The following is a 26,895-nucleotide window of genomic DNA, read 5'->3' as shown; positions in this document are numbered from 1 at the left end:
CAAAAGGTCTTGTAACTGACATGGAGATAGAGTATGAACAGCTATAGAAGGATAAAAGGCAGAATGCATCAAGTTAAAAAACAAGACATTATACTCCATGAAAAAAAGGAAGAGAAGAAAAAGATAAGTTGGCACAGGTAGAACCCAAAGGACGTACCCAAGTGGATGAAGGAAGCACGTGCCTCAGGATGAGGAAACAACAAATAATAATAAAAAACAATAACGTGAAAGCTGTATGGTTGTACAAAGGAGAGTGAGTGATAGACAGATGTTACTTTTGAAGGTATATCTTACAAAGCGGTCAGAAATGAGAATACCAAAAGAAGCCCTGGTAATTATGAACCTTGAAGCAGAGTTGCTCCCACTTGATGTTCTAGGGCAACAGGGACACTGAAGATTTCTATTCAGAAAATAGTATCATAAAAGTAATGTTAAAGGCAGAGTAAATCAGATGACTATTTACATGCAGGATGATTAAGACCACAGATGAAGCAGATTGAAATGTAGTAAAACAATCTTTTGAAAGGTAAAACATGCCTGTAGGAAACAGGTAGCTACGCAAACTTATTTTTTTTAGTAAGATCAAACATAAATCATGTTTCTAATGCCTTTAAAGCAGAAAATATATTTATCTTCACAAGATGAGTAAATTATAAAACATAAATAGTAATACAGTTCCATTTATAAATGTAAATAAAGAATTACATTAGGATGTTTTAAAAACAGCATATGTTTAATTCGCACTATTAACTGTGTGTTTAATTGGCACTGTAACTGTATTATTACCTGCACAGTTCCTCATGACGAAAGTTCTTAAGCTGATACAAAGAAAGTCTTTAAATGGCTGTGGTTTAGTGAGTCTTACCCACTTCATATAAAGGTGCCTTAACATTGGGATACAAGGGATTTCAGGAACATTCACCCCTAAAACACAAATACGGAAAAGAAGAAAAGAATCACAAAAATAAATTGACAGTTTATCCTTTAAAATTTTTATTAGAATGAATTACATAATTAAAATCTATCAGTTATGGCTTAAACAAGCCTGTAAAGAACAATTTATGTAAACCATAAACAATATACTTTTTAATTTTCTAGAAAAGGGATATAAGAGGGCCAGCAGGTGGTGTGGTGGTGAAGGCACTGGATTCCCACATGGCTGACAACTGTTTGAATCCCAGACTTGGTGGCCTGAAAATCATACCAGGTGTGTATGCAGTGCGTGCCTGCCCAAAATCTCAAGGAGAATGGAGGAGAAGGGATTGCAGCATGGCCATTCCCCACTGTGGGGTGATTTCTCACTTTCCCTTTCTTTCTCTCTCTGGTGAGCACATGTGCCCTATGGCAAAACATAAAAGCAAAACAAAACCAAAAAACAACTAAAAAAAGAAAACACATAAGGGATTTAAAAAGTATTTCTAGGGAACAAGCACTTAGCGTAATGGCTATGTTGCTGGACTCCCACGTAGTCAACCGCGGTTCACGTCCCGGACCCGGGGGCTTAAAATTCACGCCGGGAGAATGGAGGAGAAGGGATTGCGGCGTGACCATCCCCCCAGGGGATGATTTCTCGCTTTCTGTCTCTATGTCTCTGTCTGTCTGGCGAGCGCACGTGCCCTATAGCAAAAATCTCTCTCTCTCTCAAAAAAAAAAAAGTATTTCTATATTTTATACAGATAAATCTTTCTCATAGCTTCATTATAACTTTTATATTTGCTCAGAAGAGTAAAATAAAAGTAGGCCAACAACGCATAATTGTGAAGATGGAGGCAGAATATACAAATTCATATCGACTATCAATGCCCTGCCCTACTACTGGGAAAAACTAAATTTCTTAGCATAAGCTTACATATTGTAATTTTAGAAGATATACAAGACAGAACTTGAAAAACTGTTTCTGGAAATACGTGAATAGGGATTTGTAAACGTGATAGAAGTAAGCCAGTATGATTCTAAACAAGAAATGTGACAGATGTTTATTTTAATGTTTCGAATGGATAAAGGTATTTTATGTCCCTGAAAAGTTCAAACTATGTGTAAGAAGAAACAAGAGAGATAACCTGAAAATCCTACATGGGAGAAAGCAGTCTGAGGAACTCACCCAAAGCTTGAACACTGCAAGCACAAGAAAGGAAGGGATATAATCCTGTGGGAGAATTCTAAGGATCCAAAGGGATGGCACTTAACCAAACTGAACTACCAAAAGCTGTTTTAATGCAACTTTTAAATCTGACACGGTAGGAACCCTCCTAGCAAGAATACCCAGATAAAGCAAAATTAGAGTGCTTGAATGGTTGATTCTTTAGAAGCTAACTTCTGCAGACTGCTTCTACAGTAACCAACAAGAACTAATTCTTAACCTCCTTCTTTCAAAATAGCGTAGTTAACTTTAGCTTGAATTATGCATATACTTTGTGTAGCAGCAGATTAAAAGTAAATTGGGATGAGACCAAAAAAAGAAAAGCAGACGTAGTGAGGTTCAGATTCAGAGGGAAGTACAGGATCAACCATGAAGAAGGTAGGAAATCCAAGATAGAAAGGGTGAGAATGATTCAGAGAAAACAATACACCCTGTGCCCAATCCACCTTTTGCCCCAAACCCATTCTATAAACAAAGGATACAATTACCCATCATCCCAGTCATATTCATTAATTCACTATAAATCTTTGTATCACCATCATACAGTAACTATTAAACTGTTGAATGAATCGCATGAATTAATGCAATCACTCCCTGATCTTATAAATGAAGGGTTACTACAGCTTTTTACTATTTTACAACTGTGTACATATTCTTTATGACCTACGACCACCAGACAGCGTAATTACATTGCTGGACTCTCACTAGTGGACCACGGTTCGAGTCCAAGACTCAGTGGCTTCAAACTCATGCTGAGCACATGTGCATATGTGCCCAAAATCCCAAGAGGAGAAGAGAAGAGAAGGGACTGCTGTGTGACACCCAGGGTTGGGGAGGAGGGGGGGTGTCAGCCCATGGGAGATGATTTCTTGCTTTCTGTCTCTCCAAATAGCAAAAATCTCTTAAAAAAAAAAAAAGACACAAAAAGCAAAAATCTACCTCATCACCCCTGCTGCCCTCTGTTCACCATGTAAAACAGTTTTAGAAATTTCCAGTTCTTCAGACCATCTCCAAGACTTGGATTAATGCTTGAAACAGAATACATACTCAATACATACATGCTGAATAAAATATCAAATAAATATTAACTGTCTCGCAATATTAACAGGGGTCCCCCAAAGTTTCTTTCAGCAGTCTAAACCAAAGAAGACAAATTAAACTTGAGAAAATATCTGCCTTTCTCATGTACTTAGCTTTAAATTGCCGAGATACGATTTCAGAGAATATTTAGATGGAGAGTGCATATACAAACAAGGTGCTTTTGGAAAATTATTATTCCATCCCCATTTCTCAGGGAGAAAGGTAAGAGGCAGCTTTCCATTGGTTCTAGGTTGAAAGACATTCGGAAATCTTTTGCTTAGAAAACTTACAGACGGGCCAGCAGCTGGCATGGTGATTAAGATGCTGGACTCCCACATGGCTGACCGGTTTGGGTCCTAGACCTAGCAGCTTGCTTTCTCACTTTCCTTCTCTCTTTCTCTGTCTGTCTTTGGTCAAATTAAATTAACGAACTAAATAAATACAATTAAATCATGAACAAGGAATTCAGAACAGCTTTACTCAATAGTATCCATGCTTGTCCTTTGTTTTTTTTTAAAAAAAGAAAACATACAGACAGGACCAGCTGGTGGTCTGGTGGTTGAGGCAGCTGGATCCTATCTACTAACAGCATGATTTGAGTCCCAGATTCAGTGGCTTGAAAATAAGCTGAGTGCATGTGTGTGTATGCACAAATCCCAAAAGGAGAAATAAAGATGGGATTGTGACGTGACCATCCTCTACGAGAGTGCTTTCTCCCATTCCTTCTCTCTCACTCTGGAGAGTACATTGCCCTACGGCAAATTAAAAAAAAAAAAAAAAAAGGATGGAGATAACTAAGAACTGACCTATTGAGATTTTTTATTTTGTGACATTTATAGAGTTGAGCTGTGTAACAAAGTAGCTACCAGCTACTGCAATTACTGCATGGCTATTAAAATTTAAATAAATTGGGACCAGCAGATGGTATAATGGTTTTATTACTGGACTCCACGCAGTCGACCATGGTTGGAGTCCCAGTCCTCGCAGCTTCAGACTCAAGCCAGGCACGTTTGTATGCACGTCAAAAATCCTGAGAGGAGAAGGGATCCTGGTGTGGCCATGCCCCTTGGGAGGTGATTTCTCGCTTTCTGTCTCTCTATCTTGCCAGTGAGCGCACATGCCCTATAGCAAAAATCTCCTTAAAAATATTAAATAAACCAACAAAATAAATTTAAAAATCTAATTCCTCAGTTTTACTGGCGAAAGAGGGTATATAGGATAGTATAAACGTAGGGCATTTATAATGGAAAGCCTTCTTCTAGAGAATAGAACAAGGCCCAAAAGGGAGAATAACAGCAGTGTCCTGACTCAAAGAAAAAAATAACAAAAAACTTCCTAACTACTCAAACCATCTTCAGAGTGGGACTATATTATTTATGAAGCAATATTTTTCTCTCATAGGGCCTTTAATATAAAAATATAAATTTTTATATAAGCATTTTCTTTACCACCATCACCAAGAAAGCCTTCTCTAAAACTCTCATTAACCCCCTTCGGTGACTAGTTACATGGCATTTCAAGGAGTTAAAAGTTATGCAAGAAACACATACTTACCAACTAAATGTAAAGTTTGAATTTTGGCTCCTATAGGTATTTTCAATTTATTTTCAGGAGGAATTGGAAATGCTCCATTACGATTTCGAAATTTTCCCAAAATATGAACATGGGGCATGTATGTCCAAATGGATTCGACCAATTCCAAATGAGAAGTTTCTACACCCTAGAAAGTAACACCAAAACACACATTAGAAGCGCTTTTGATTTAGCATCCCAGACTTCTTTTTCTAAGTAAGCAATGGAATTTTTAAACATGTTTGTTATGGATGAAGTCTGCATGTGAGTGAACCTGTTCTGCTAGTCTATTATTTCATCAAATGGTTCATATCGAAATGTTCAAGCATATAAACTCACCACTAAGTTTGGGCATGCCTGTAAAGCTTCTAGGACTCCTGGAATGCTGAAAGCCTCGTGGCCCCTCACTCTTCGCCTCTCAAGGTATCGAGGATGAAGGCCATACAACTGTTCAACATCTGGCATCTTCTTTAATAGCGTTAGAAAACTGGAATCTGTGAAGCCTGAGAAGTTCAGAAGTATTCAGAAGCACATTCATTTTTCTGTTTATTAAACCTTTACTAGGCATTTGTAATTTTTATCAAAACTTAAAAAAAAAACACTTCCTTTTCAAATTTTCACAAGGTGAACACTACAGCTGAGCAACAGAAAATGCAGACAAAAATAACTGTTGGAAACTACTTGGTCAGAGTTTATATGTCACAGCTGAGGTTTTTAACTTTTTGTTATAATTGCTTTAAAAGCATAGAAATCTTCAACTAAGAATACACTTTGATACAAAGGACTTAGATCTATTTGATTGATGGGTGAACAGGGACCACCCATTTGATCACCATACCCTCTTCCATCCCCAGAGGCCAGAAGTCCCTGGTCTGTAAAACTTCTAGAGCTCTGTATAACACACATCTGAAAATATAAATATGACCCTCGTCTTTAGGAAGTTTATGGTTCCAACTTCATTCTGATCTTAAACTAGGTTCTCTTATTATGTTTCATAATAATTATTCTGCCCTGTGTTTTTATCCTGCCCCGGCCATTTTAGACAATTCATTCTTTTGAAAAAGACAATTATGAGTAAAGAGGGTTCCAAACCTGAGTGGATGCTGAGTTGACATGAAGCTATCTGGAAGGCTACCTGTGCTCCATGGTAGGAATCAACAACGTGAGATCAGAGGGAAACAGGCTACTTTCACAGTATGAGTTATTAGTTATGTAAGCAGGCAGGCAAGTGTCATACAAATGATACCTTATCTATTACTGTGGCTTTTTATTTTAGTGGAGGCTGTCAGAAAGCCAACTGGTCACTAATGCCAAATAAAAATATTAACTCTCAGAAATAAAAATGAAGCCCTGGGACCAGCAGTTACCATAATGGCTATGTCCGTAACGGCTATGTCGCTGGACTCCCACGCAGTCGACTGCAGTTCGAGTCCCGGACCCGGTGGCTTAAACTCACGCCGGGCGCGTGTGCATGCATGCCCAAGATCCTGAGAGGAGAATGGAGGAGAAGGGACTGCAGCGTGGCCATCCCCCCTGGGGGGTGATTTCCTGCTTTTTGTCCCTCTGTCTCTCTCTATCTGGCAAACGTATGTGCCCTATAGCAAAAAACTCTCCAAAAAAAAAGAAAGAAAAATGAAGCCCTAAATGAGTAAGTCTGATGTACTAAAGCTTCAAAAGATGTTCTATTTGCACAAGGCTAGTCCAGATAAGTAAGCCTGAGAATCACAAGGGTGAAGAGCAAAAAGGGACTTTGAAGACTACTTGGTCTCTATAATTCTAAGAAGGTTTTTTATTTTTATCACTCTCTGTACAGTTTTTTGTTGTTGTTGTTCGTTCGGTTGTTTTTTTTTAGAGAAACAGTTTTGCTATAGGGTACATGCACTTGCTGGAGAGAGAGAGAGAGAGAAAGCCAGAACTCACCCCCTGGGGGTATGACCATGCTGCAATCCCTTCTCCCTCCATTCTGCTCTTGGAATCTTGGACATAAAAGCATATGCGCCCCACATAAGCGGCCGGGTCCAGGACTCAAACAGTGGTCAACTATGTGGGAGTCCGGAATGTAACCATTACACAATCTACTGGTAATCCTACTCTCTTGTATAGTTTTATCACTCTATTGTTAGTGACTGACATTTGTATCACCACATTTATAGATGTAAAAAATGAAGATAAAAGTTTAAGAACTACCAAGCAGCAATGCTATTGTAAAATTAAAAACCAAGTCTGACTACCACCAGTGTCTATTCTCTTTTGTCAGTTATTACCTGCTGCCTCTCACTATAAAATGGGAGAACTCTACCTTATTTACAGATGGTATAAGAATTCAAAGAAACAGTCTGGGTAAATCATTCATACTATTAAGGAATCAGAGTTGCAACTCCAGAATACAGGATAGGGTGGCATTAGTGAGTAGGATTAGGTAGATCTTATCCTAGGCTGGAGACTGCTTCAACTCTTTTTTATACTCACTGCAGAGGTGAGAAGTCAGCTACCGCCAGGCAAATTTTTTTCTCATAAAGGGAAAAGATGCTAATGCATCACATGGGAGCTCTATCTTATATAATCTTATTGCAGAATTCGTGCTTGCCTTACCTCTGCTAAAACAAATCTATTATAAGGAATAAGATAATCTTTTTATACTGCCCCGATTTTTTTCTTTCCAGTTAAAAACAATCATTCTCTGGAATAAGATGAATCTTTCCCCTTAGGGATGGATTCTTTAAGTATCTGGAAAGAACTATCCCTATCAAGCTAAGTTCTACCCTCAGGTCTTTATGATGTTCCTCATGAGAAAGTACATACTGACAACTACTCTAGCCAACTGATAAAGACTTACCTATTGACTGATGACCCCCTTGAAAGAAAACAGCCTTCCACCTGCACAATATTCCACTATTCTATAGGTAGACAACTATCTCTTCAGCCCTTCACTTCTATTAAGGTTGTTTTTTTTTTTTTTTTTGTCCCTATCAGCCTCCTCATTTTATTTTACTCTTATGATCTGGATTATCACAAAAAAAGGGCAATTTTTAAAAGATAGCTTCAAAATGGCTAAATAGTAAATAAACAATGGCACAGATTAATGGATTGGTGTTAACTAAAAGAATTCTCCCTTGGCCTTTCATTTTAATTCTTTCTTTTTAGGTATGCTTTGCCTAACTAAACTTTCCTAACAGTCTCTTGAACTGAGGGCAATTTGCTGTGATTAGGCTATTATCTATGAGTACTTTTTTAAAAAAGAATTATTTATTTAATTTTATTTGTTCGTTTATCTTAATTTGACCAGAGAAAGATACAGAGGAGAGGGAAAGTGAGAAAGCAAGCTACCAGGTCCAGGATTTGAACCGTGGATGGCCATGTGGGAGTGTCCAGCACCTTAACCACCATCCACCTGCTGGTCTCTATCTATGAGTTCTTAACCTGCAAGGTCAGTGCTTTATTTGAGAAACTCCAAGATCTAGCACAGGCCTTTTAAAAGTGCTAAGGAAATGAAAGTTCCAGTGTAATTTCTGATCTAGCAGAGCAGTTTTACAAAAATTGATAAATATTCATTTAATTAGAGGGTGCAGTTAAGGTGTAGAAGAAGACTAGGAGATGGAGAATTTTACCATTCTCCAGAAAACTTGCATCCTAAAATAAAGGACACACTGTCTAACGTGATACACAAATATATAGTTTGTATGTATACATACACACACACACACACACACACACCCACACACACACACACCAGCCTGCTGTAGATCCTTAAGGAGCCATAAATGAAAACAGACTACTAAAACAGTAAAGCCTCGGGCAAAATGGCTTTTACAACTTAAAACCATCATAATGTGGAAAAGTCCTACCTCCTTATATACAAGGTATTCAGATTGCCTTTCTTAAGACAACAAGCAATGTTGGGACCAGCAACTGACATAATAGCTATGTCTCTGGACTCCTACATAGTTGACTGCGGTTTGATCCTGGACCTGGTGGCTTAAACTCACACCAGGCGTGTGTGTGTGCATGCCCAAGAGGAGAATGGAGGAGAAGGGATTGCAGAATGGCCATCTCCCCGGGGTGTGTGTGCGTGTGTGTGTGTGATTTCTCACTTTCTGTCTTTCTCTGTCTTTCAGCCGAGCACACGTGCCCTATAGCAAAAACCTCTTCCAAAAAAAAAAAAAAAGACAACAAGCAATGTTCTATGGAACAATCATTACTTTCCAGTAGGGTTCTACTCAACCTTAGAGACTAAACATACTTACCACTTGGCATGTATTCCCACCACCGCCCTGCACAGAGATCCACAACCCTCACAACTCTTAGGTACAAAGTCACTGCTTCTTTCAGCTTCCGGGAAAGACATTCCATACACATGATATCCTGCAGAGGGAGGTACCTTTGTGAGAGAAAGAAACTTCTATTTATCAAATGGGAAAGTACTTCCTCTCATCAGTAAGTCATTCTTCTTCTTCCCCCATTCTCCTACCCCTGAAATAAGATCTTAGTATTTCATAGAGTTTTAAGGCTAACATGCATAAGGTTACATTACTTTTTACTAAGAGCAGTTATTTAAGTCAGCAAATACTCAAGTATCCAAATAAAGTACTGAGCTCCTTCCATATGGCATTTAATAAAACCTGCCTTTCTTCTGAGTTTTCATAGACAAAGAAAATCTGAAAACAAGCAAACAAAGAAAGGAAGAAAGAAAAAAGTCTCAATGCATTTGTAGGTATCATGATACAAGAAAATGTGAAAAAGATCAGAGAATGAATTGAGTTAAACAGAAACAATATCATTTCATATCTTTAGCAGAATCTATTTTCTATAATGACTCCCTATGCCCTCTAAATCCCACCTCCACTCCTTGAAACTATATTTTCGACAAACATGCACGCTGATTTTATAGTATACAATTTATTTTCCTAAATCTTCTACCATCAAGATCACACATTCTGATAATGGTTTTGCGTAAGTGAAAACACCTCTTCTGAATTGCAACTTCCTCTTTTTCTAATTATTGTTTCTTTGTCTCTCAAATTTTAATTAACTTCTATTTCCAACAATTCCAATTTGGAAAGATCAGATATTTCATCTATTTCTTTCTCTCTCTTAAAACCCCACCACATACACACTTACATTAATTTTTAAAAAAGTAAAAGCTATCCTCTGGTGAGTCTATTATGTGTCAAAAACAGCATAATGTAATGACTATTTCATAACAACCTTAAAAGGTTAAGTGGCTGGTGACTGCCACACAGCCCTCCCCCAGTCCTCTTCCTTCCCCCTCTCTAGCTCTCTGCCTGCCTTTGACGATTGTAAAGTACCAGCTGAACCTGGACAGCTAGAGCTGTTGATGTTCCTTCCTGCTGCTGAACTCGTTAACATCTTTCACTAGTTCCCCTACTCTACCTCTGCCAATGCACATAGCCCCTTCATTAAATTTCCTTCAAATTCCAGGTGAGTATGTTATCTGTTAGAATCCACATGATACAGTAAATGTTAAAATTAATCCATATAACAAGCAGTAAAATTAACTAGAAAAAGTTAAACTTGGAAAATGTCAGAAGAGGAAGAACAAAAATATCAACACAGTTTGCAATGACCCTAGTTCTTAAAAATTATGCTTATTCTAAAAGCCCACATATGCCTGCTGAATATTTTGTTTCATTTTTTTTTTCTACCTCTGGTTGCTCTTCTTTCCCCCTTTAAAACTATTTTAATGAAGAGTAAAATCAAAAATTTTTTTTCCACTAAGATAAGTATTACTAGGGCTGGCAGGTAACATGGTGATTAAGGGCGCTGGGCTCCCACATGCCAATCATAGTTCAAGTCCCAGACCTGGTGGCTTGCTTTCTCACTTTCCTTCTCTCTCTCTCTCTCATTCTCGCTCTGTCCCTCTCTAGTCAAGTTAAATAAATAAAGTTAAAATTTTAACTTTTTTAATTTTAAAAAAGCATTATTGCTAGTTATAGTAATATACTTTCTCTATAATTTAGATAGATGTACAATAATTTTTAGAACCTACACAACTACATATTTTATGAATAAAAAGTACTGAATTTGTGTCTTAAATAAAGTTTTTTTTTAAAGTTTTTGCTATAGGGTGCGTGCACTCACCAGAAAGACAGAGACAGAGAGACAGAAAGTGAGAAATCACTCCCCAGGGGGGATGGCCATGCTGCAATCCCTTCTCCTCCATTCTCCTCTTGGGATCTTGGGCACGCATGCACACGTGCCCGGCGTGAGTTTAAGCCACTGGGTCCGAGACTCGAACCACAGTCAACTACATGGGAATCCAGCAACATGGCCATTACACCAACTGATGGTCCGTCCCACTTTTTTAAATAACCCAAATTATTTACTTGGGTTAATAATATACTCCATTTATTGATATAAGTTTCAGTAATCACAAAAGGCAAGATTATTTTACATCATATTTGCCATAAGAAAAAGAAATACATTTTTTCTTCACAGATATATAGTCCAAGAGCTAGAGTTTAAAAGTCAGATCAAATACATTTTCCATTTTAGAAAAGATAGAGGTAGCGCAACAGGTATAGGAAAGATTAGGTATCTCTTAAGGAAGACCACTACAACATGCATTTTCAGATAAAAACTTTAAAAGCTGAAAAATAAATCAGAACTTAACCTATTTATTTTTACAATAAACCTCTCATACCAAATTCAAGAACCCGACTTCGTCGTTCTTCCTACATTCTGCAGATTTCTGCATGTTTTCTTCATTCTAACAAGAGTGTACCATCCTTTTACTTGATTTTACTTCTACTTGAATACTGATTCAACAATAAAATGTTATCTGATCTACTTTTAATTTAAAATGTTGTGTGGTGGTTAAGGCACTGGACTCCCATGAGGTCAACTATAGTTCAAGTTCCAGACCCAGCATCTTGACACTCACACCAGGTGCCTGTGTATGCCTGCCCAAAATCCTGAGAGGAGAAAGGAGAAGGGGTTGCAGTGTGGCCATCCCCCGGGTGTGATTTCTCTCCTTCTGTCTCTCTCCAGCAAATGAATGTACTATATAACAAAATTCTCTCAAAAAAATAAAATAAAATATGGGACCAGAAGATGATGTAATGGCTACGTCGCTGGACTACCATGTAGTTGACCGCAGTTCAAGTCACGGACCCAGAGGCTGAAACTCATGCCAGGCATATGTGCGTGCGTGCCCAAGATCCCAAGAGGAGAATGGAGGTGAAGGGACTGCAGAATGGCCATCTCTCCTAGTGGGTGATTTCTCGCTGTCTCTCTGTCTGTGTCTTTCCGGCTAGCGCTTGCACCCTACAGTAAAAACCTCTCAAAATAAATAAATAAATAAATAAATAAATAAATAAATAAGAAAGTGGCCAGATCTTACATGGCTAACAATGTAATCTGAATCCCAATCCAGTAGCTTGACAGATAAACTAAGTGCAGGTGTGTGTCCCGAAAACCCATCAGGGTAGGAATATGAAGGGGAAGGGATTGCAATATGACCATGCCCTGTTGGGGAGGGGTCCTTTCTCCCTTTCCTTCTCTTTGCCTTTCTCCCTCTGGTAAATAGATGGCAAAATTTTAAAAATCACTTAATGAATTAGCAAGTTTATTTTAATATGGTTCAATTTTGTCATAATACAGCCTACCATTAATTTAACCAGTAACACTCATGCCTAAAAAGAATTTTATCTATATTATCTTGTAGAATTTTAATGGTTTTATTATTTATTTCATTAATCCACTTAGAATTTAGTTGGAAGATAGGAAAAACAAGAACATGCTTTTGTTTTTTCTTCAAAATGGTTTGTAGGTTGTGATACTGTCAACAGTAATCCATCCAGCTTTTCCTCATTGATGTGAATACTACATCACTATAAGTTAAAATTTTGCATGTATTTAAAACTAAATATGGAACTAATGTTTATATGTTTAACCCAACTGTCTAGGTATCTTCTCCAGTGACATATATGTAACTACTGTATACTTTAGACTGTATTTAAATATCTGGCAGAGTTAGAACCTTTTTTCAAAGTTTTGGCTACTCTCACCACTTTCTTCTGCCAGATGAATTTTCATATGGGTTTATTACTTAAAATATACATCTATTGGAACCAACAGATGGCATAATGGTTACATCAGTGGACTCCCATGTAGCTGACTGCAGGTCGAGTCCCAGATCCAGTGGCTTAAAACTCACCAGGTGCAAGTGAGTGCATGCCCAAGATCCTGAGAGAAGAATAGAAAAGGGATTGCAGTATGGCCATACTCCCAGGGGGGGATTTATCACTTTCTGTCTCTGTTTTTCTCTGTCTCTCCAGTAAGCGCACATGCCCTGTAGCAAAAATCTCTCTTTAAAAAAAAATATATTATTTTAATTGAGTCTTCTATTCCCAGACTAAACAAATACTACATTGCGTCACAGAATAATGCCCTGTGGAAGATAAAGACTAACAAGACTTTTTATTAGAAATGAGAAAAAAAGGGGCCAAGGTTCCCTAAAATAACTAATCATTATTTTAAAATCTCATATTATGCAAGTAGTAAATAATTTATAAAAATTCAAACACTTAGAAAAATTGCAACTGTAACTGCAGGAAACTGAAAACAAAAACTGGAAAGAATCCATATGTAAGACGATAAAGGAAATGGTAGTATGTCATATACATATTCAATGCAATAGTAAGCAGTAATTAGAATGACAATTATGATAACCACTTGGCAATATAAAAAAAAGACAGAATACACTAATAGTCATTAGCACTTGGCAAGCATTTTATTCAACAGTGTGCTAAAGCTTTAAAAGCATTACCTTATTAAATCCTTATAATAACATCTTTACAGCTATCATTGGTCCTTAGCTACTAAATTATGGATTTAGGATTCAAATTCAGTTCTCTCACTTCAGAGACAAATTGTACATCAGAATGTGTTTATTTAAATGGTATCAGTAAAGACAATGACTAAAAGAGAGCAGTGGAAACTGGGATGAAGAGTTTTCTTTTTTGGATTATTTAACTGTTGCTATAATGCAATTGGGTAGAAATATTAACTTTTGAACAAGCAGTTAGCATAATGGCTATGTTGCTGGACTCCCATGTAGTCGACCGTGGTTCGTGTCCCGGACCCCGTGGCTTAAAACTCACGCCGGGTGCGTGTGTGCCCAAGATCCCGAGACGAGAACGGAAAAGGGATTGCGTCGTGGCCATCCCCCCTTGGGGGGTGATTTCTCGCTTTCTGTCTCTGTCTCTCTCTGTCTGTCTGGCGAGCGCCCTACAGCAAAAACCTCTCCAAAAAAAAAAAAAAAAAAAATTAACTTTTTAAAAAAGAGGTTTTCCTTGGTCCAACAGGTGGCATAGAGGTTAAAGGGGCTAAATCCCACAAAGCCAACCCATATGGTCTGAGTCCAGGATCCAGTGGCTTAAAATAAATACATGCCAGCTCATGTGCGTGTACGTCCAAAGTCCCGAGAGAAAAATGGAGAAGGGACTGTGGTGTGGCCATCCCCTATGGGGAGTGATTTATCATTTTCTCTCTTTTTCTTCCTGTCTGTGTCTCCAGTGACCACAAATGCTTTATAGCAAACTAAAAAAAGGACAAAAAAAGATTTTTCTTTAAAAAAAAAATACTTTTTGTGTTGTACTGTATTAGTCATGACAGCTTTAATATATGTGCTACATATAGTAATGATGAGTATTATTTCATTACAATTATCTGTTTTATTAATTATTAGTAATAATTATTATTGCTTAATGGGCTACAGTCATCAGGGACAGAGAAAGAGAGAGAGAGGGAAAAATGAGAAATCAAGCTGCGAGGTCCAGGACTCAAAACACAGTCAGCTACATGGATTCTAGCAGGCTCCTAACCACCAACCCACCTGCTGGCCTCTCACAAATTTTTTTGTTTAGATCACTTATATATGTGCATACTGTACAAAATGTTTTTCTCATCGTAGATGTAGTCAAAAAAGGAAAAAAGAAATACTATCTTATGTCATATGCATAATGTAATTTAACAACAAAAGTCAACAAATTGGTCAGTTGATAAAATTTCCAAGAAGCCTAGAAATGTTAACAATCTAGAGAAGGGCTATCTACTAGAACTTTCTGTAACAAAAAAAATATTCTCTATCTGCACTCTGTGCTGTCCTGTATATTAGCCACTAGTCACATATGACTACTAGGAAAGTAGTTAGCAACTGAAGAACTAGATTTTTTATTTAAATGTCTCATGTAGCTAGTGAGTACCATATTAGAAAGAGCAGCTCTAGGCTGTGCTCTTACTTATACATTTAGGTGGGTGAAATGAAATCTTACCTAAAAATATGGCAAAGTACTTCATGTGAAAGTTGATTCATATAGTCCTTGGTTTCATCTGATAACGTTTCTTCTGGGATTTCACTATTTAAGACACACGTTTTAACGCTTTTCTTCCGCGGCCCCATTGCTGGGTTATCTCCAGTATCAAAAGCAAGTCTCCGTTCTTACTTATTTGAGTTCAAAGCACCTGAAAAACAAGAAGACAATAGAAAAAACTAAAGTAGCACACCAAGCCAAATCACAGACATTATTCCGATTAAAACTTAGGTAAAGGGTCAGTAGGTGGTAGTTGTGTGTTAAGGCATTGAACTCCCACAAGGCCAACCACAGTTTGAAACTCACACCAGGCATGTATGTGTGTGTGCATGGGTGCCCAAAATCCCAAAAAAATGGAGGAGAAGGGATTGCAGTGTGGTCAACATCCCTGGGGGGGGGGGGATATTTCTTGCTTTCTATCTCTCTGTCTCTCTGGCAAGTACATGTGCCCTATAGTAAAAATCATACACACAACAGTAAAAATCTCTCCAAAATAAATAAATAAATAAAGGAATAAATAAAACTCAGGTAAAGATGTTTATTTTAAAATACAGACAGGTAAAGGTAGTGCTTTACAATGGTTCACACTACATACAAATTAATAAAAATATTAATAATATTAATATTTAAAAGTATTACCTTATTAAATCCTTACGATAACACCTTTATACCTACCATTGGTCCATAGCTAGTAAATTATGGACCTAGGTTTCAAACTCAGGTCTCTCACTTTAGAGACAAATTGTACATGAGAATTTGTTTATCTGAATGGTATGAATAAGGACAATGACTAAAAGAAAACAGTGGAAACTGGGATGACAGTATTCTTTTTTGGTTTATTTAATTGTTGCTATAATGCAGCTTGGGTAGAAAGAGAAATTTAAAAAGAAGTTTTCTGTTGGCAACAGGTGGCATGGAGTTTAAGGGGACTAGATTCCACAAGGCTAATTGTACAGTTTGAGTCCCAGACCCGGCGCTTGAAAAATATGCTGGGCTCATGTGCACATGTGTCCAAAATCCTGAAAGGAGAATAAAGAAGAAACTGCTTCCTCTCCTAAATAAAAATGTTAATTTGTAACGTGCAAAAGGCATACATCTTTTTCTGAAGAGCAGCTGAGAATACAAATATGCATTATTTAGGATGTGCAAAAATCCAGTAATCGAGTCTAGTGTTTTAATTTGTACTATTGTTTCCTAACTAATTCAATTTCTATAAGTGTGAATTTCTTACTATGTAAAGTAAGATAATTAAACTATGTAACTAAATTCTCTTTCAGCTCTAAAGGTTTTTGATTCTACAACTGCCTCTAACACAGTAGAAGACAGAGCATACTCAAGCTCTAGTACAGGATCTGATTGATACAAACTACTGTACTATTAGATTCACTTTTTAAATTCTTTACTCTCTCACTTATAAAGTGAGAAATTAGATCACACCAGTGAGTTATACCCGTTGTGATTCTGATAAAAATGTACAGATTTTGGGCAAACCCTGTAAGTCCAGAGGTTAAGGGAGCCAGACTTTGGTTCAAGCCCTAGGGGCTTGAAAAATATGACAGGCATATATGCCCAGAATCCTGACAGGAAGGAGAAATGGAGAGAAGACTATGATGTGACTATATCCCATGGGGGTGGGGGTATGGAGGTATGCACATATCTTCTAGTGTTAAAAAAAATTATAGATCGTCTCTCCTCAAAAAATTCATCTCTCCTCAAAAAATAAGTGCAATTTTATATACAATTTCAAAGAGAATAAAGCTCCCCTTTTTGTTCTCTTGTGAATATTAAGAAGATAATTCACTTTTGTATCACATGTACGTCTTATTTTTAAGATGAGCTTTAGTGAGGGAGGAAAGAATGAAAGGAAAAACAAGGAGGGAGAAATAAAGGTAGAGGAGGAAAAGGGGGCTGAATGATCATCTAAGTGAATTAATTTTTGTTTTGTTGATTAGCACTTGGAAATAATTTAATTGTTAAATTGTCTAGAAATAAATGTTTAATAATGGTGGTCCAGATACAGTTCATGTGAAATGTTGGTCTCCTTAGTATTAGTAGGAAAAGTAGCACTGGTTGACAGCTGAAAGGTGGTTCATTCGTGTATTAGTTAATTCAGACTTGCTTTCACACATTTATTTTGAATGTGTATTGTTTTCTAGCATTGTGAACAAAGAACTTTAGAGATAAGTTGGAAACAAATAACCAGATAACCATGTAAATGAGCTCAGAATTACAAATTAAGATAACTGCTAGAAAGAAAGTAAATACAGTTATAACACAGCACCTACTGAGGGTGTTATGAGTCAATGATAGTTTTCAAAAAAAGGGACAATGACCTGATTCTGAAGTAAGTACAGGAATTAACATGGCAAAAAAGGAGTAGGGAAGGAAGGAAAGCATTTTTGGACGTAGAAACAGCATGTACTGAATTCTGGGACGAGTTTGGCTCTTTTAAGGAACTGAAATAAAACCAAACATGTTGAGGAACAAAGGGTGATAAGCAGACAGCCAAGTGATCTTTGACAAGGGGTACAAGACAATGCAGTAGAGAAAACAAAAGTCCTTTCAGCAACGGGTGCTGGGAGTACTGGAATATCCACCTGCAGAAAAACAAAACTGGACCCCTATCTCTCACCATTAACAAGAATTAACTCAAAATGTATCAAAAGATTTAAAAATAAAGCTTCAAACCACAAAACTTCTAGTAGAAAATGTAGGAGAAACTTTCCCATATATTAGAGTAGGCAAAGATTTCTTAAGTTAAGACCCCTAAAGCACAGGCAAATAATAAGCAAAATAGACAAGTAGGATTACATCAAGCTAAAAATCTTGCTCACAGCAATAGAAATAATAATTAAAGTAAAAAGACAACCCTTGGAAAGGGAGAAAATTTTTGCAAATTATTCCTCAGACAAGGGATTGATATCCAGTATATATAGGAAACTCAAGTAGTTCACCTATTAAAAAAATGAATCCAATTTTAAAAATGGGCAAGTGATTTGAATAGACAACTCTCCAAGAAAGACTTACAAATGGTCAAGAGACATGTGAACAAATGTTCAAAGTCTCTTGTCATAAGAAAAATGGAAATTAAAACCATAATGAGTTATCATTTAATCCCAGTTAGAAAGGCTAGGGTCGGGAAGTTAGCGTAATGGCTATGTCGCTGGACTCCCACGTAGTCGACCGTGGTTCACGTCCCGGACCGGGTAGCTTAAAACTCACGCCGGACGCATGTGCGTGCGTGCCCAAGATCCCGAGAGGAGAATGGAGGAGAAGGGATTGCGGCGTGACCATCCCCCCTGGGGGGTGATTTCTCGCTTTCTGTCTCTATGTCTCTCTGTCTGATGAGCACACGCGGCCTATAGCGAAAATTTCTCAAAAAAAAAAAAGAAAAAGAAAGGCTAGGGTCAAAAAAATAAACAATCACAAGTGCTGGCGAGAAGGTGTTGAAAAGGGAACCTTCTTACACTTTTGGTGGGAATGTAAATTAGTTCAACCTCTGTGGAAAACAATATGGAGAGTTCTCAAAAACCTACAAATAGAATGTCCATATGAACCAGTAATTCCGCTTCTTAGTATTTACTCAAAGGGTAGAAAAAACCTCAATCGAAAAAACACGTGTACATCCATGTTTATTGCAGCGTTATTCACAATTGCTAAAACATGGAACCAACCTAAGTCTCCAAAAACATGATTGGGTTGAAAAACTGTGGTAGTGGTGTGTGTGTGTGTATACACACACACACACATATACATATGTGTGTATATACATGTATGTGTGTATACATGTGTGTATATACATATATACATGTATATACGCACACACACACACACACGGTATGGAATATTACATAGCTATAAGAATCAATGAAATTCTATCATTTGACTCAAAATGGGTGAATATAAAAGACTTAATGTTGAGTGAAGCGAGCCAGACTTGGAAAGATACACATTGTATATCCCTACTCAATGTGTACTGAGATCTAAAAAAAAAAAGATAAGAAAAAGGAAAATAAAGCTCCCAGAATCGGATGAAAACTACAATAAGGCTTTAAAAATGAGAGAAGTACACTAAAAGCTCAGGGATCTCTGTAGGAGAAAAGATACCAGGTTGGAAGGAGCTATTAAGAGTACATGGAGTTCTAGGGGTTCCTTTGCTTCAGCAGTAAATAGGAGTAAACTAGCATGTTATATGAATTTTTATATTTCCTGTGAATGTGCTCTGGCCTCCTCTTCTCTCTTGAAGTAGTATATGCTATTTTTTCAGATGTCAGCATGCTTGCCTCTCCCTGTACATTACTTAAACCCCACCACACATACACACATATATGCACCATTCATTTGTTGCTTCTAACCAAGTTCAGCTTGGGAAGCCAGAAAGTAAGTTTTTAAATTGTGTGTGGCTTATTATCAATGGGCACTTAGAAGTATGTGCCTAAAATATTTTGCAGAGTGGGTACATGAACTAGCCACAGTACACTGAATTTGTTACATCTAGTTTGGCTTCTCAGAAGCTTACATTTATGTTCTCCACTACATTTTAGCTAACAGATCTGAGAGAAATAAAGTGTATATTCAGAACTTCCCAAACAAAAATAATTATAGATATACTCACCTGCTTCTGATATCACTGCCTAACTTTTCCTATCTATAGATTTTTTTTCCAAATGAATCTTGCCATCTCACGATAGCTTCTGTCATCAAATCTAATAGCCTCTTTTCAGTGTTTCCCTATCTAACCCATTTGTAGTATGGGCACTGATAAAAAGAACACCTTCTCTGAAATCCTCTCATCATCTGGTTCTCAAAGAGTTATACTCTTGGTCCTCTTCATTTCTCTATGACCACTCCCCAGTCTCCTTTGCCAGTTCACCCTCACTCCCTCTTCTCTTTAGGCAATTACAGTCATTCCCAAGGCTTACGCTACTACAAATACATTTTTTAAAAATCTGGTTTTACCTTTTACCTCTTAACCTCTTCTGAGCTCTTTCATTTCCCTTGCCTTTCAGAAATCTCAGTATCTTTAACAACCTTCACAAATATTATGTCCAAACTGAATTCTCCCTACAATCACCACAAACCCTTCTACCTCAAAATGGAGATGTAGAAAGACACACACACACACACACACACAGAGCTGTTTTCCCTATTGTGGTTTACTAAATTTCTAAGTTAGAAATCTTAAGGGACCAGCAGACAGTATTCCAGTTATGTCACTGGACTCCCCACATGGCCAACCGCAGACTATGTCTTGGACTCAGTGTCTTGAAAATCATGCCAGTGTGTTTGCATATGGGTGCATGCTCAAGATCCCAGGAAAAGAACAGAGAAGGGATAACAACATGGCAATCCTCCCTGGGGGGTGATTTCTCACTTTCCCTCTCACTGTGTCTATCTGTCCAGTGAGTGCATGTGCCCTAAGGCAAAAAAACAAACAAACAAACAAAAAAAAACTTAGAAAAAAAATCCTGAGGTCATCTTAACTATATTTTGAACTCTCAGTTTCCACTCACTTGATTGAATTTGTCAATTTTACCCCAATACTGTTTGGTGGGTATTCCATACTCACTGGCTTTCAGTACTCTTATCATCCTTCATTTAGGCTACTGTAATGGTTTCCTAAATTACGCCTCCACTGTATTCCCAGGACCCAGAAGAAAGCCTAGCAGACAGTAGGCCAACAGTAACTTACTGAATAAATGTTTACCATACCATATTCCACATTGAAGCGAGTCACCTTTTGAAAACATTCCTCTGATTTCATATTGTTAGGTAGAAAAGCAAGATGTAGATACCAGAAAGCAGTGCAGTGGTAAAATGTAACACTCTGCAAGGCAATTCCACATGAGTAGGTTATCAGCTCAAGTTCAGGGACCTCTCTGAGTACAGACATAGACTTGCTCATAATCAAAGGTTGGCTGAAGGCTGTGTAGATCATGACATAGAGACCCTGTTGGGAGTATTCTCTATCTCTTACTGTTTCTCTCAGAGAAGATACAAACAAACAAACAAGATTTACAATATGACTAAAGCATGATCCAATCAGAATAAAGGAAAAGGTAAAACATGTTGTGTATACACCCAACATATTTTCAGTTTGTCTTTTTTTTTTTTTTTTTTCCATAGAGCATGTTTACTTGTCGGAGAAAGAGAGATACAGAAGGAGTGAAAGTGAGAAGCCATCTCCAAGAGGGGATGGCCACACTGCAATCCTCTCTCCTCCATTCTCCTCTTAGGATTCTGGGCACATATGCACACATACCTGTGAGTTTCAAGCCACTAAGCTGAGACTCAAACAGCAAATGGCCAAGTGGGAAATTCAGCAACTTAACCACACCACCTACTGGACCTGTACACAGCATTTTTGAAAGGACCCATGACAAAATGTTAAAAGTGGTTATGTCTGGGGAGTGAGAACAAAGATTTAGGAAAGTGAGAAAGAAATTTCCACTTCATATCCTCCATTATTTAAAATTTTCAGATGTACCCTTTTTTTTTTTTTCTTTAGGTTTTCGACATGGGGCATGTGTGCTCCCCAGAGAGAGACAGAGAGAGAAAAAGAAATCACCCCCCTTCCCTGGGGGATAGCCAAGCCACAATTCCTTCTTCATTCTCTTCCCAGGATTTTGCGCACATATGCACATACCCAGCATGATTTTTGAGCCACAAGGTCTGGGACTCAAACTGTGGTCCTCTCTCACGATTCTGGTCTCTCTCTCTCTCTCTCTCACACACACACACACACACACGCCTAGAATGATTTTCGAGCAGCCAGATCCAGAACTCACACCACAGTCGACTATGTGGGAGTCCAGCACCTTAACCACCATGACACTTGCTGGTACCCAGGGCCTGTACTTCTTAACAAAACAAAAAAATCATTCTGCAAGGAATCCTGGTTCCTACATGATAAAATCTTTCCAATTTGGTCTTAATATTTCCAGTCTTCCTCTTCCAATTTTTATCACTTGCTCCTCCATACATTCACTTTAGTGGAACCAGTATCTTCTCAGTTCTCCCAAACTTTAGTCTTTCATTCCAGATATGTTACTAATTCTGACTGGAATAATTTCCCATTCTCTTTTTTGGCTAGGAAACTACTAATCTGCCTTTAAATTCTGCCTTAAATGTGAAATCCTCTGTGAAAACTTCTACTCACTCCTTCATTTGGACTATCTGTGAGCCTTAACATATTCTTTCATAGTAATGTGTAGCACTGTATTGATGTTTCTGTCAGACAATAAATCTCAAAATTGCCTTTGAGTGATAACAAGTCCTAGTTCATAATAAATTCTCAAACGTAGGAATATCCATCAGTCTTTCATTATTCCAAATGCATCCAGTAGCTTCAAGGCTATGCTAAAAGCTATTTCATGCTCCTATGAGCACTATTTACTATGACAGCAGTCAGTGATCTCAGCAACAAGCCTACACGGGGCAACATTGCAATCAGATTTTACTCCAATAAAACCATGTAATATGTAACACGCAAAAGCTTCCACAGACTATTAACCAACACAGACTGTTCTACCCGGTCACTAACCAGACATTAAGACCAATCCTCCAGCTATTCTATTATAGTGCATGCTTTCACTTTAAGAATCTTGACAAGTCAGTCAAGGTGGCAGCAGTAACACAATGTTCCACAATGCTGAGGGCATATGGAAGGTCCAAGGTTCAGTCCTGAGGTCTCCTTGTGCACACTGGGCACTCTCTAGCTGTCTGAAACAGGGGATAGACTTTTTCCTTTCTGTTTTTTTAATATTGTAGTGTTGTGTTAATTAAGTGACCCTAGTGGACAGCCTACACACACACACACACGTGTGTGTGTGTGTGTGTGTGTGTGTGTATACCTTGTAGTGCTGTTTCTCTGGAGAACCCTGACCAATATAATCCTGAAGCTACCTATATTGGCAGATGGAGTGTGCACTAAGCCTTTTGTAGAAAAGAAGACTTGTTGAGAATATTGGGCAATGGGCCAGATCTCTATTCTACATCTGGGATATTGACAGGTCAGGAGCTGTACTCAAGAAGAAATCTACCAGTCTATTTAGTCCAAATAGGTGTCTCTGGAAATATTCAGTAGAAACGAAGACTTGCTTACTTTCTCCTGGTCCCAACTCCATCTTGACAAAGAACAACAAAACTGTTCCAACTAAAGTCAGCTTTATCTTAATTTAAGTGAAACAGCTAGCTAGACTATGCTGAACATTTCTTTGCAAGCATGAGGAACAGGGACCTAGTTTTCCTGTATGAGAAGAAAACATCATGTAATTCACACACAATTCCAAGCAGTGACGGTGCCTCATTTCGCTGGACACACTAATTGCTTTTCTTTTTAATGGGAAAAGTGATAGTAAGAGAAAAGTGTCCTAACTAGCATTCTTTGTCTTGCTTTCTTCCCAACCTATCCCCAAATTATCAACATTTACCTTTCCTTGGGAACCTCGCCAAGATAGGAAAGGTCCAAAAACAACAGCAGGTTAAAAAGAGGAAAGGTGGGAAATTCCAGTTATCAGCAGTAGAAAAAAAGATGAGTTGGAGAGGGCCTAGCATGGAGGGTGAGGGAAAGCTGTATATAAATAACAGGTAAGTATAAATATGTAAAGACTGTATCTTGCTGCACCAGGTGTTACTTCTAAAGTCTGGAGGTTCTCAAGTCTCAAACTCTGAACCTCAAAAAAATGTCATTTTTGACAACATTATAGAATCCCAGAATGTTAAAAGTTGAAAGGGCCCTCAGAAACAACCCAGTCACACATTGCTTAATTTTTTTGTAGGTCGTAAACACACCTGAGAATATGAGGGGCCAGCAGTTGGCATAATGGCTATGTCAGTGGACTCCCATGTAGTTGACCACGGTTCGAGTCCCGGACCTGGTGGCTTAAAACTCATGCCGGGAGCATGTGCGTGCGTGTCCAAGATCTCAAGAGGAAAATGGAGGAGAGGGGATTGCGGCGTGGCCATCTCCCCTGGGGGGTGATTTCTCGTTTTCTGTCTCTGTCTCTCTCTGTCTGGCGAGCGCACACGCCCTATAGCAAAAAAACCTCTCCAAAAAAAAGAGTATGATAAAAGTGGTACATTCTCTCCCCAGACTCATGCAGATAGAATTATATCGTCCAATTTCAGAGGGTTCACAGACACAATGAAGTTCATCCAGAGATCCCTTTCCAAGACATGCTTCATAATTTTCAGAATCAGACAGGCTAAGTCGAGTCACTTGCCCAAGATCACACAGAAGTGTCAGAGCTCAGGCTGGATTCAGACTTTACAGCTTATACTACACATCTTACCAAGTCAAGTGCTCTGTCGCTTGCTGTCTCCCAGCATGCCAGAATTATGCCCCAATGCTTGGAGATGGGCTTCTGGATGCTCTGACAGAACTGCTGACCACATCCTCCCTCACAAGTTAGGGTTTGTGATCCACCTAATTTAGGCTCACACTATAGCTCTAGATATGTTGAGTGTCCTGCAGTCATTCTTTGGCTGCCTATTTGGCAAGCTTTAGCCACATAGTATTTCTCTAAAGAAACTCTTCCATCCTACTAGTTTAAATTCCTATCCTAAATGAAACTACACAACCCCTACTAATTCATCTGGGCTGCTTTCCAAATTACCCCCTATCTTTAAACCCTTTATACTCAAAGCTATCTCCACCTGTTACATGGAGTGTGAGCACCAACATTTCCTTGCTTGTAAAATCAAGCACTCTTTTTAATCCTGTCTTTCTGTTATAAGTTTTAACACTTATGGTCCATATTTCTGACAGTATTTAATATCCATAAAACTCTTATCGCCATTCTTCTAGTTCCTGAAAATCTTTCTGTATCTATTTTATCTTGTCAGCATCCTCCACCATCGCTGACTTATTCTACTTATTCCTTTCACCAACATCTTCAGTACAAGTGTTTGTCTCTTATTAGCACACTTCAGAGAGCAGAGATAAACCAATTTATACTGCAGCTAAGTGATCAGAAACTTACATGCCTCTTCTATGAAATTTTCACAACTCTGAGTCAATTTCTCATTCTGTACCTAATCAGTAACAATTATCTGGAAAATCTTTTCTTCTAATAATCCATCCATTCCCTCAGTTAATTATTTACTGTCTTCTAAATACTAGGTAGTGACAGTATTTGTCAGAATGAAGCTTACGGTATCGGATTGGAAATAAATTTCATTACCAGTTTCTTACAACCTCAGTCATTGCAACTCACTATAATTCAAATTATTTTTCATTACCCTCACCAAAAAATACCCTTCTCCCAATTAAAACTTACCAGTGTCCTCAATGAGCCTATCTGGTCAAGTGCTTCCCTGCCCTTTGTATTTCTGAAGCCTTTAATTTCAATTGGCTTTAGCTTACTCATATCAAAGTAATATTATATGCACTACATTTGTCCTCATTCCTCACTTCACAGAACACGTTATATATCCCCTGCCTAGGATAACCTCTCGTCTAAAGAAATGCCACTACACTCCACTAAGCTGCTCAGACAGAAAAACAAACTTTATTCTCTTATTTGATGCACTAGTATCCTCTTAAGATAAGGTGTGTACCTCCCGACATACAATTATTTAAATAAACATACATACATTCTTCAGGCTGGGATTCAGACTTCACTCAAAGAGAACATCAGAATCGCAAAATTACAAATTTTAAAGTGAGTGGCTCACAGATTATGTAAACCAGTAATTCTCAAAATGAAAGTGACAAAATACAAATAGATTTTTTCCAATCTATGACTATATAATATGTACCCTTCACACCCTACCTTCTCCCTCACCTAGAAGATGTCCTTATGGAGCATTACTTTGTCCTTCAGTTGAGCTGGGGGCTGGCGTGGATTGAAAAGGAGATTAAGAATCAATGACCTAATCCAACAGCCTCTTTTTACAGCTGAGAAATCTCAAGTCCAGAAGGTGGAAGAAAATTTCCCAAGTGAACCATCAGTTAGTAGTTTCAGGACAAAAACCAGTCTCCTATTCTTCACTGTGGAGTAACTTACACTGCTCATTTAGGTTTATAAGACTAAGTTTTCTGGACAGAATTTCCAACTGCACAGGAATCTTCCTAAGTGCACAGTTGCCCCTGGTCAGTTTGTTGCCTGGAAAGAAACACTCATGGGAATGCAGGGTGCAGGGAGGATGTGCTTTTTAGGACTGTTTCTAAGACTTCTAGGAAAGGGGAGTTGAGAATATGATTTTCAGGTTTAGCAAGAGCATGAGAGGCATCTGACACTTGGATTTTACAGATAAGAAAACTGGCACAGAGAGGATAGTGGATCTAGACAAGGTCACAAAGGTGGGCAAGTCAAGATTAGAACTCGGGGCTCCTGACCCCCAGGCATGAGTAGCCTCGGAAAGACGTCTTCACCGCGTCCTACTCAGGGACACATCCCGTCATATGCTGACGACAGGCCTTCCTCGATTTACTGGCCTACACAGATTTCACATTAAATGCGTGAAATTCGAGACGCCCAGAAGGAAAGGGGGTCCCCCAAATTGTGCAGGTCAAACTCCTCACTTTGTTGAGGAAATCGAGACCCAGAGGGGCCTCCATATGCTGGGATCTTAGACCAGGTTCAGACACGGTGGCAAGGCCAGGAACCACAAATTCGACCGCGGCTCTCCCAGGAACTCTAGGCCCGAAGGGGGCCACAGACGGAGAGTCCACACGGACAGGAGCCCAGAAACCCTCATCCGGCCGCCTCCCCCGCCGCACGCGCCACTGGCTCTGCCGCCCGCCTCCCGCCCCCGGCCCCCGCG

At 38.4% G+C, this 26,895-nt stretch overlaps 1 protein-coding gene across 1 annotated transcript in view; it reads right to left on the bottom strand.

The window, feature by feature from the left end:
- FBXO38 (F-box protein 38) overlaps positions 1-26,895 on the bottom strand; it is a 63,270-nt gene that overhangs the window by 35,887 nt on the left and 488 nt on the right. Inside the window, exons 2-6 of the mRNA XM_006148069.2 lie at positions 15,088-15,277; positions 9,037-9,170; positions 5,132-5,295; positions 4,775-4,940; positions 787-924 (exon numbers count right to left, since the gene is read on the bottom strand). Of these exons, the coding sequence (XP_006148131.1) occupies positions 787-924; positions 4,775-4,940; positions 5,132-5,295; positions 9,037-9,170; positions 15,088-15,215 (730 nt within the window). The 5' untranslated portion in view covers positions 15,216-15,277. The remainder of the gene's footprint in view (positions 1-786; positions 925-4,774; positions 4,941-5,131; positions 5,296-9,036; positions 9,171-15,087; positions 15,278-26,895) is intronic.

Source organism: Tupaia chinensis, unplaced genomic scaffold (assembly GCF_000334495.1).
Source record: "Tupaia chinensis unplaced genomic scaffold, TupChi_1.0 Scaffold000228_1, whole genome shotgun sequence".
Lineage (NCBI taxonomy): Eukaryota > Metazoa > Chordata > Mammalia > Scandentia > Tupaiidae > Tupaia > Tupaia belangeri.
The sequence above is the reverse complement of the archived record's forward strand: the minus strand, read 5'-3'. Positions and strand labels throughout refer to the sequence as shown.